Genomic DNA, 11,621 nt, shown 5'->3' on the forward strand with positions numbered 1-11,621 from the left:
ATAAATGAAGCGGCACCAGGGTGAAGTTGGCCCACAGGTTCTAGTGTTTTGACAGAAAACCAAAGTGGATTCTAACCCATCATAGTGCAGAGGGGATCATAACAATCTTTTAACAGAACATTTTCACAACCTTCAAAGCCTTCACTGTCAACCCTATACAACAACAGGTTTTTTACTGCCCTTAAATGTATAGGCACTATTTATCATACAAGCAAAACACTGAGCATTTAAAGAGTCTTTGTAGCAAAATTCAGCAGCTGTTCATCTTGACAGAAACATTTTCATTGCTTTTGTCACAATCCTTAATGGAAAAAAAAACCCCAAGTTTTTTTAAAAACACCCTCTTTAAAAACACCTTCCCTGTTATAAATGACTGCTCTTCCAGCATCTCATTCTGCCTCTCTGGAGGGCTGGATGTCTCTTGCTTCAACACATGCCCCTGCTGCCAGAGGGTGTCTACTGTGGGCACACTTCATCTCTCAGAATTTTAGCAACTCTCCTGACATTTTAAAGTGTTTACTTACACAAATGAAAGTCTCCTCTTGTTTCATGAGCTCTACGCTGGAATGCAGTGGAAGAAACCCAGGACTTCTGGCCACCCAAATGAGAGGTTTTTTTAATAAGGTCCCTATATGGTTTTGTTAGAGAGTTCAGCTCTGTCTCTGTCTGTCTCTGCTCCTTGTTTGGGAGGCCAGTGGGAGGAGGAGAGCTGAAGGGGCTATATAAGATTTTTCAGAGTTTTCAGATACAGAGTGCACCATCCCAGAGCAGCTATTCCTAGCCAAGCACGGTCAGGGTAAGTGGCACTGAACCAGTAGCATGATTTACAGATTGCTGGAGGACTCCAGTTAAATACTGTCAAATGGAAGCTATTCAGGAGGATATAATGCTGTGCTGCAGTTTGCCTCAGCCAGCTTACTTGAACTGAAATAATAAGATGCTTATAATATCTATCTGTAGTTGTCTTCATTTTATAATTCTTCTGAAAGAGAAATAAAAGTTCTGCCTGATGATTTGGCTAATTACACCAGTGCTCCAGAAATATCATAAAGATACAGTTTGTGTGATGCTATGGCTGTAATGACAGCTCTGTTAACGTTTAAATGAACCTTTGTGACACTGCAGTGTCAATTTTGTACAGAACAGAGTTCCTGAATGAGTGAATATGCTCATGAATATGTGTACCAGAAATTCTCATCAGGTTTGTTTCGGTGCTGTTAACACAGTGTAAGCTGATACTTTTTGGGGATTGTGACTGGAAGAGAAGCTGGAAGTAGGTGAAATAGCAGTGTCTATTACGGTATGATGAGGATGCCTGTGTATTTGGTTTTGTCTCTCTATGTGTGAAACTATTTTGTAAAATGCCTAATATTTCATTAAGGAACAGGTTACAAACAGTATTTCTTGTGGGTCCTGAGTTCTCTTTGTAGCTTGTGGAGACTGGTGGGATGAGTGGTTAACTTTAGATATAACGCAAGTAGAAGAAAGAGGCTAAATACTGTATTAATTACTTGGGAGAATAAATTCCTTTCTTCTACAATTCTGAGTGGCATTTGCTGCTATAAGATATTACTACTGCATGCCATGGCAGTCCTGAGCTGTAACTCACTGACTGGCAGCAAAGCATCCTGTCTGAGAGAATCTAGCTTTGATTTTCCAACTTTTTGTACTTTATTACTAAATATGGTTTTCATTCAGAGTTCACTAAACTCAGAAATGTAGCTTTTCCTGCCCCTTTCTTTCCCCTCCCCCAAGTGATTTTTGGCATTGCAGTAGCTGCATGGGTTTGAGTGATCCCCTGACCCTGAACTGTGTTCTAAAAACAGATGCTTGAAAAGTCTATTTCCTAATTAGGAAATGGTTAGTCCAAACCAGTTTGCTCATTCATGTTAGGTAACAAATGTACTCCATTCACTAGCTGGATATAAAGAGTATATTTCCCCCAAAATTTAATAAATACAAAATACAAAAGTTGCAACCTTCGTTTCCCAGTAATAATGATCAAATATCTGGGGTATATCAAGTTAGGATTTCCCTGTCCTTGTCTTTTCCTGGGATCTATACCCATGCAGGCTGCAGGAATGCGTGGCTGCTTGGCTGGGGAGAGATGGAGGGTCTCTAATTAAGGATTTGGGAGAACTGTCTGTGCTTGTTCCATCCAATGTAGAGGCTAAACAGATTGTGGACTCCCTTGCTCCTCAGCCATGGCTTTTAATGATCCATTCCCACTTCCTCCTGCACTTCCAGTATTCCACTGGCAGGAGGCTGCAGAGACTGTGTGTGGAGCCATCTGGTCTGTGGATGACAGCCGTCTCCTTTAGCTTTTCACACACTCCAATTTGTTGAAATGTGCATGGCAGCCCAGGCTCAGAGCTAGCTAACTGATTCCCTGCTACACTATAAATTGCAAGCAAGTAGTTCTTCTTGAGTCCTGGCAGTCAGTGCTTGTTTCTGTAACTGAGTTTAATACAAAGCCTTCAAAGCATTTTTATTACCCATAGTATCTTCCTGTTGCCAGAGGAGGGAAACAGTTTATTTTTACTGAGACAAGCAGCCAACACAGATTAATCTGTCACTCTACAAATGCAGCTTATTAGATGCTTTGATGTGCCTGTTTTTAAAACACAAACCGTCCCTGACTTCATTGTAAAAGTGTTTAATTCTTTTTTTCTTTCTAAATGACTAGGGGAGGGCTAGGAAAGACACATTTTTTATTTTATTTTTTATTTTTCATTGGAAACATTTCTTGTCTTTCAAAAGGTTAAATGTAAACCTAATTGGCCATCTTGACCCAGTGGGTTAATATCTGCATCAGAAAGACACTGCTGGTACATGTCCAGCATTTAATATGGTTAGTCCTTGGGAAGCCCAAGACTGGATGGGGAAGACAGAAATGCCCTTTCCTTTGAGAGCTTTCCACAAGTGTCAGAATGCTGTCAGGGTGATAGAGAAGCAAGGGCAGTCATACTGAATCTGATGCAAAGGGATCTTTTTTTGCAGCTGTCAGCCTACCATTCTTTTATCTTTCACCCACCTTCAGCCATGGACATCTGTGACCAAATTCAGATAAACATTTGCTGCTTCTTGATGTGTTTCACTATGCCACAGGTCTAGAAGTCTTCTGTGGAATCCCCTGGATAATCTCTAGTGCATACGGCCCTCTGATGGATGTGATCAAGACCTCTCACACTTTGAAAAGGAAGCCTGTGCCCTCATACAGGCCCTGCAGGTCTTGTGATTGCAAAACGGGTGCCAGACCTCCCTTTGCCAGTCCTGGATACTTTCAAACAACCCTCTCCATCTTCAAGGGCAGATCTGTTACCTGAGTATGGTTTTTAAAAAATAATCTTTCCTGCTCTTTTCATAGGGCTGTTTTCTGTCTGGAGGGCCTGAAGACATTGACATAGAAGATGTGTGAGGAAGAAGACAGCACTGCCCTCGTTTGTGACAATGGGTCAGGGCTCTGTAAAGCTGGATTTGCTGGGGACGATGCTCCAAGAGCAGTTTTCCCTTCCATTGTGGGTCGCCCCAGGCACCAGGTGACGAAATGCTTTGGTTATTTTGTATTATTATTTGGTTATTCTCTATTATTGCAGAAGCCTTCACTGCTCCATCCCCTCCATCCCAAAACCACCTTTTCCTGTGTTTGAGACTAGCCCAGCCCCGGGTGATCTGTGTAACACAGTATTCCCAGGCAAAATGTGCCCATCAGTGCATTAACCTAAGTCAAAGCATGTGTCTTGCCTTTTGAGTGGAGTTCTAAAATTTTTCACTTTCTTATACGGCCTCTTCTCCCTGTCCCTTGATTTTGGATTACTGAGAGAACTTGATGAGTAAAGCTAGTTTAAAAAAAGCCCAACACAAAAGTACCTGGGAATTTTGACTGCCCTAAAATCTGATAGGTGATGTGTGGAAAAATAAGATGGAAAGAGAAGTTTTCAGTCAGCTTCCTATTAACCTTCCTGACTTTATTGATTTAACAGTGTGGTAAATGCTCACCTGTCTAGGCTTGAGTTTATTTAGTTTCAAGCTTTGTTCTGAGTGTTTGATGCATTCCAGTTGATTTTAATAGTCTGCAAAATGCATGTATTGTCTGGGCTCTTTGATATACTTTCTGAGCCAGATCATCACTAGCATTAACTAGAGAAACTTGGCTAAGCTCATTTGAAGAAGTAAACTGGTTGTTGTTAGGTACAGCACTTTCTATATCTAGCAAACAGATTTTAAGACCTTCAGAAGAAATGTGTGTCTAATTGAAGGCTCTGGGAACTGGCATAATAAGAAAGAAATATTAAAATACCAGCTTCTGCTATTAGTCTGAACAGTATTAGTATCACAAAAGCAACCCATATCATCAGAGTGGAAACAAATACAGCAGATTTCTAGAGCCATTCATTCCTGGTAACATATCAGAAATAGCATTAGTGCCCTGAAGTAAGGCTCATCCCATCATAATTTGCAAATCCATCTTATCTAAGACAGTTCAGTTCAAAATGCCAAAGTTTGGAGTGTGTAAGAACCAAGTTCTGCTAAGATTATCACGCACTCAAAGCAACCTACAATATACTATTCTTTCCTCAGTATTCCTAACTTTAACTTAACTTACTGTATATCCAGAGTAGTCTCCAGCTTCTGGTTCATGGACTATTTTTAAAGGATCCATGAAAATACTGAAACAAAAGCCTGTAACTTTAAGTAGATTTAAATTGTCTTATCTCTTATTGCAATATTACAGTGTTCAAAAAACTTATTTAAAAATGCTGAAATTTAAGGTTTGAGAAATATAAAGCATGTATTGCTCAATCTTGACCCTTAGATGGCATAAAACCACTTTGAGATTTCACTCCATTTTATTATACTTTAGCAGACATTTCGTCCTGAGACAATAACAAACATTAAAACAAACTGATTTTTTTCCACTTTAATTTGACAAATATAACATCATTCTTTTGCTGTTTACTTAAATTGTAGTGGAAACATGAACAGAGTCTTAAGTAAACTGAACATTTAATTTTGGATCTCAAAGAGCAAAAATAATTTTCCATTCATTAGAATTTGTAAATTATTTTGTAACTAATAACAACAGCAACTGAATTTATTTCACAGCTAATATTATAATTACTTTGTGATAGCTTTCCTTTACAGACTAACTGCATTTGTTTTATTTTATAGGGCGTGATGGTTGGTATGGGTCAAAAAGACAGCTATGTAGGTGACGAGGCTCAAAGTAAGAGAGGAATCCTGACCTTGAAATACCCCATAGAACACGGCATCATCACAAACTGGGATGACATGGAAAAGGTATTTCAGCTTTGAGAAGTTGATGTGTACCACCCAGGAAACAGAAATATTTGAAACAAATATTTACAGAATACCCACTAAATTTCAGATGAAAGCATAGTGCTATCAAGTATAGTTTAACAAGAAGGTTGTTAACAGCCAAGGTGAACTTGTGTCAAGTTAGTTATCAGTAGTTATCAGTTCTTTTACTCTGGTGTGATGTGTAAATCTTTCCAAATTACTGGAGTAACAAGAAAAAAAAAAAAAAAAGAAAGAAAAGGAATGTCCTCAATTTGCTAGTAGGAAAGTGTAATTTAGAAAGGAATATCTGTTTCTGAAAAAAAAAATGCAAAGTGTTTGTGTGTAATTCTGATGTGAAGGGCACTGTTTACACATACTTACTTTTTAATGTTTGAAAGATTAGCAATATTACGGTGCAACCCATCTATTTCAGAGCCATGTTTGGGTGAAAGACTTCCAGAACTGTGTGTACAGTCATAGTCTGTACAGTTAATATGATTTGCTGCATTTCTAATGTATTTCAATGTAATGCTGTGCTGTGGAGACAGGGCTAATTGGAACAGCTAAGACATCACAACACACCACAAGTGTGGAGCCACACAGGACTTACTGACTGTCACAGCACTGTATGTTTCACTTGGAAAGACAACAAAAGCTTTCAGATGCTGCTAATAACCACTGGCTTGGAAACAAACTTAGAAAAAACCTTTTAGCCTTTAGAAAGCATCTAGTGGTTTTAATTCTTATTTGTATATTGCAGTCCACTTGGAGTCAGATTTTTATAGCTGGTAGGAACGAGCCTTAAGGAGACCATAGACACAAGTTGACTTTCAGCCTCACAAACCATTGGCCATAATTTCTTTTTATGAATTCCTGGGCAGGCCTCTACAAACCAAAAGATGAAACTATGTTTAAGAGACCCACTACTATTGAGCTCTATTGTGAAGGTCTGCATTTGTTCTGGAGTCGTTCTGGAAATATTTAACTTCCAATCATTACTGAAATAGCATTTGTGGAACCAAGTGTCTTGCACTGTCTCTTCTACTTTAAGAATAATGTATTTATTTTAGTTAACTTACGTGTCCTTAAAAGAAATATATTACTAGCAGAAAAAACCTGAGGACAGCACTTTTCTTTCTACAATTACTTTGGTAATCTCTGTGAAGGTAGTAAGAACAACTCCATGAGAAAGCTTCTTTTGGCTTCTCCCATTGTCCTCAGATCTGGCATCACTCTTTCTATAATGAGCTCCGTGTTGCACCTGAGGAACATCCCACTCTGCTTACTGAAGCACCACTGAATCCCAAGGCCAACCGAGAGAAAATGACACAGGTAAGCTCACAATGAAGCTATGGAATAATTCCAATTTTGCGACCTTATCATTTCAGTTAGTCACCCCAGCTTTGCTATACAGTAGTTGATGTCTCTTTTTTATGGAAGATGTAAAGTGAATAGTGACCACCTGTCATACTTGCATTTTACTTGAGAAGGTCAGGGTATCTGTTTTTAATGTGAGAACTTGTGCTTAATGTTATCTTAATATTCTTATGCCCAGGCCATATATAAAATCATCTTTAATATGTTTAAGTATCTTATGTTACAGACATCAGCTACATATAGATATTTTTAAATTTAATTTTGTATTTTCCTTCATTATTACTACTAAATATCAAGAGATATTAAAATCTTATCTGCTCCCTCTCTTTCAGTATATTGCTTCAACTGAGCTAAAACCTCTACTGTTACACCAATAATTTTAATTGCATTTCAGATTATGTTTGAGACTTTCAATGTGCCAGCCATGTACGTAGCTATTCAAGCTGTGCTGTCCCTCTATGCTTCTGGCCGTACCACAGGTAAGCCTGTGGGGAAGGTGGCACAGACATTTGAAATATTTGTGTTGGGGTGCACTTGCAAATACATCGTGTGTTATCTTCCCAAAGGGATTGTGCTGGACTCCGGGGATGGTGTCACTCACAACGTGCCAATCTACGAAGGCTACGCCTTGCCTCACGCCATCATGCGCCTGGATCTGGCTGGCAGGGACCTCACAGACTACCTCATGAAAATCCTGACAGAGCGTGGCTACTCCTTTGTGACCACTGGTAAGGACATGGTGCTGGCTGAGGAGAAGAGTTGCTTACTGCAGAATTTCTCTAGTGGCCTTAGGAGGCTAGGAGTTGTTCTGCAGTTGATTAGACACAAGAAGGAATCCAAAAGGGAAGTCTCCTGAAAGACTATCAGAAGATTTGTTTAAAAAATGCAGGAGGGGGGAAAATGTATTGGAAAAGGAAAGGGAACCACCTGTAAACATGTCAGGGTCATCCTGAATGCCATTCTAAAAATTTAATCCTCTTGACAGCCGAGCGTGAAATTGTCCGTGACATCAAGGAGAAACTGTGCTATGTGGCCCTGGACTTTGAAAATGAGATGGCCACTGCTGCCTCTTCCTCCTCTCTGGAAAAAAGCTACGAGCTTCCTGATGGTCAGGTGATCACCATCGGAAATGAACGTTTCCGCTGCCCAGAGACCCTCTTCCAACCATCTTTCATTGGTAAGTTGAATGATTGTTCTACCTTGGTAAATTGCATATAAATAGCAAATCCCTATTTTAATTATTTCCCATTGCTAGCTCACTTAGATGTACACATGAGCATGTCCTAACACCCATTATAATATTTTAGAACAGCTCTGTTAATATGGTGGGAGGCACTTCATGCCAAACAATAAGGCGAAATATTTTTCCAAAATTGATCGTTTATTCCCGACTTCTTGCAGTGGGACTACGCCATGTTTAAAGTAGCATTTGGCTACTTTAAGTAGCTATGTGAGTATGGCTGCACAGCCACTTTTCTTAATACTGTGAGAGCTGGAGTTTGTGCTTGCAGGAATCACTATTTTATTTTCCCAAAAGATTGTTCCAAATCCTGAACCCGTGGTTCATCACATGTGCAGGGCAAGGCCAATGCAATGCCATGCTAATCAACAGCCATGAAGGCAGAGTTGCATGGAGGTCAGACAGAAATATAGTGTCAGTTCTGCCAATTGGCAGAATTTCAGCTAAGAAATAGACAAAGTACTTGCATACTTAGAGGTATTAGGACATATTTTGATTGTTCCAGCTCCAAGTTGGCTCAATTTAAAATTAAAAAAAAAAAAAAAAAAAAAGGAAAAAAAAAAGAAAACAAATTATTTCAAGACCATATAAGGAATACTTGAGACATTTGAGATTGCCTGTAAAAGCCTAGTGGAAACTTTACTATTCCACATCTCCAGCTTAATTTTTAAGGACAAGGTGTGTGTGTAAGGGGAAGAGGAAAGCTATACATAAAGGGTTATCTAAGCAAATAATTTTGGCAGCTGCAGAATGACTTCCAGATTTCCACAACTCTGAGGGCTGATGTCTTCCAAAGAGACACAAAAGCTCACGTTGACAGTTCTGTGTTAACAATTTCATGTCTCTGTATGGAGCTGCTTCCTCAGTGTTCCTCTGACTTACCCAGGCATGGAGTCTGCTGGCATTCATGAAACCACTTACAACAGCATCATGAAGTGTGACATAGACATCAGAAAGGATCTTTATGCTAACAACGTGCTCTCTGGAGGCACCACAATGTACCCGGGTATCGCAGACAGGATGCAGAAGGAAATAACTGCTCTGGCTCCCAGCACTATGAAGATCAAGGTACGGTGCAATCATTTGTAGTCTGTTTGAGCTGGCTTGTAGGAAGTCCTCAAGAATTTAGTGCAACATAGTAACACTACCAAGTGTGTGCTCTGTACATATTTTGAATCATGTCTGTACCTTCTAGCAAATAATCACCACCTGCTAACTGCTGCTGCAGCTCTCCTCTCATTTCCTTGTTCATGGTGAATTCTGCCAACTGCCTCAACAGGGTGAAAGGCAAATAGCAAGGACCCAGCAGAACACATTTTCCTCTGGGCTATACCTGACCTTCTTCATCTCCTATTGGCTGATGGAGACAGGAGAGAGGAAATCCTGGTCTTGTCCTTGGCCTGAAAGTTTAGAAAAGAGCCTCTGACACGAAAATCTCCCCTCTGCTGTTTTGAATCTTCGGTTCCTTGCTTTGCAAAGATTTTATCAGCCACACCAAGAAGAGTGCTCCGTAGGTTAGCCAATTTTCCAGGCCCTCTTAAGCTTTCCTTGTGTGTTTCTGGAGCAATTACCTCCCCTCTACTTATATGCAGTCTTTAATACACAAATGCACGTCTCTTGCTGAGCAGACTAATTCAACAGAGAAAGTGAAGGTTTAAGATTAGACTTAAATAAGAGATTTTTACAGTTACTGCTTGCAACAGTGGTTAGCTGTAATGCCAGGAATGACACCAGCACATAAGTACACAGTGCTTTTGTTAATACTAAATATCACTGCTGTAATATTTTTGTATAACAAATGAATTTTATTTACAGGGAGTAGTTATATTTAATGCTTTCTTTTCTTAAACAGATCATTGCTCCTCCTGAACGTAAGTACTCCGTATGGATTGGAGGCTCTATTCTTGCCTCCCTGTCTACTTTCCAGCAGATGTGGATAAGCAAACAGGAATATGATGAAGCTGGCCCATCCATTGTTCACCGCAAATGCTTTTAAATTGCTTTACCTTTATATGTCTCCTTAGTTTATCACTGTGAACATATTCAGGAAAATACAGCTTATAATTTCATTCCATAAATCCTTCATCATAATGACTCTACTTAATTGGATACTATGTATTTTTTTTCGGAATAAATTGTTAATTCAATCAAACAAAACCCCAAGCCAACATTTCTGGAGGTCCCTTTACCGCTGGTTTGACGCGCCACCTTGTGACATAATTTTTTTACTACACTGTAGCAGGCTTAATAGAAAAAGCAGTACCTTTTGTTGAATGATACGTACCAATGCTAGAAAATGATCAAATATCAAGCTGCACGTTGTCAAAGTTCAGCCTCAGTAAACATTTTAGTCTGCAAACAGAACTATTCTTGATTTTTTTCAAAGTTCTGTGCAGTAGCAAAGGAGTATAGCATCTGTTTGATACCAGGATGAGCATGTGCATTCTGCTTTGCATCTGCTCTATCCAGAATACTATCTATCCACATGACTTCTTAATTCACAGCTTCCATGCTCGAAAAGCTGATTTTTTAGTGTGTGTCCCAGCTGTATGAGGCATACTGCAAAATTCTGAGTGTTTTCTTTAAAGAAATGAAACCTGTTCCTTTGGGAGCATAGCTAAACACTGGTATTAGATTGAACATGTGACTTTCCTATCATATGCCCTCAGGATCAGTGCAGCCTCTTATTTTTATGCTGTAATTTTGGGCAAGGTTTAAAGAGTAATTAAGATGTCCTAAAACACTTTCTCTTCACAACAGATTTTTGGAGGGAGAATTAATGTAATCAAAGTAATTAAAATTATTTAGAAAATTTTATTTTTCAGATTGCATTTATAGTCTTAAATAAATCAAAAACATACTCAATTTAGAGGCATATGTGTAAAAGAACCTGGTGCCAGTAATACTGTCTGAAAAGTATATATAGGAATAAAGAATTAACTGAGACAGACCTGGAAGGAACTTGCTGTTATGTATAATTCATTAGAGTTCAGGATAAAGGATGCTATTTATTTTTGTTACCTAACGTCCTGTCTAAATTCAATAGTTTACCTCACTTGCCTGTGATTTGTTATCTTTCCAACTGTAAGCTCTTTGCAATAGCACCAGTTATTTACCATGTCTGTGTAACCTCTGGGTTCCAGATCTTGTGCAGCTTCTGACTGTTAGAACTTGTTCCACATTTTTTGTACTAATCTTCTTATTTAAAGTATAGTTCAACTAGGTTCCTGGAACAGGTACTTAATAAACTCTAGTAAGAACAAATAACATTGCATGTTTCTTCATTCTAATTCTATCTAGATATTTTTATCTAACTCCAGACAGAGTTTCCCTGGATCTTTCAGAGTAAGAACTTGATTTAAAATAAAAATTTGTACTAGGGGGTTGCTGAATCGGACATATTTCTCCAGGGGACTTGGATGCATCTCTGTTATGTCAAGGTGTGAGCTCTCAGGTAGAGGACTAGAGTTTTCTTAATTGTTTTCTGCTTCATAACTTACCTGAAACTTGAGCTGGAAAAGGACAGTGAAATAACTGATTTATTTGCTTCTACTATGTATAATGCAAATTCATGGAAGCAGTGAAGATATGCACATATCTGAAAATCATGAAAAACCAACTACTATTACAAATCTTTAATTCTCAGAAAACAATGAATGTCAACAAGTGACAAAAGAAGCATTAGCTATTTCTACACAGTCAG

At 38.8% G+C, this 11,621-nt stretch overlaps 1 protein-coding gene across 1 annotated transcript; it reads left to right on the top strand.

The window, feature by feature from the left end:
• The first annotated feature begins 715 nt into the window (after positions 1-715).
• Positions 716-11,185, top strand: ACTA2 (actin alpha 2, smooth muscle). Its single transcript, XM_071748767.1, has 9 exons — positions 716-796; positions 3,368-3,539; positions 5,173-5,301; positions 6,523-6,633; positions 7,073-7,157; positions 7,245-7,406; positions 7,664-7,855; positions 8,805-8,986; positions 9,771-11,185. Exons 2-9 carry the CDS (start codon positions 3,411-3,413, stop codon positions 9,912-9,914), a joined length of 1,134 nt encoding a protein of 377 aa, XP_071604868.1. The 5' UTR covers positions 716-796; positions 3,368-3,410; the 3' UTR covers positions 9,915-11,185.
• Positions 11,186-11,621: the final 436 nt, after the last annotated feature.

Source organism: Heliangelus exortis, chromosome 7, assembly GCF_036169615.1.
Source record: "Heliangelus exortis chromosome 7, bHelExo1.hap1, whole genome shotgun sequence".
Classification (NCBI taxonomy): Eukaryota; Metazoa; Chordata; class Aves; order Apodiformes; family Trochilidae; genus Heliangelus; species Heliangelus exortis.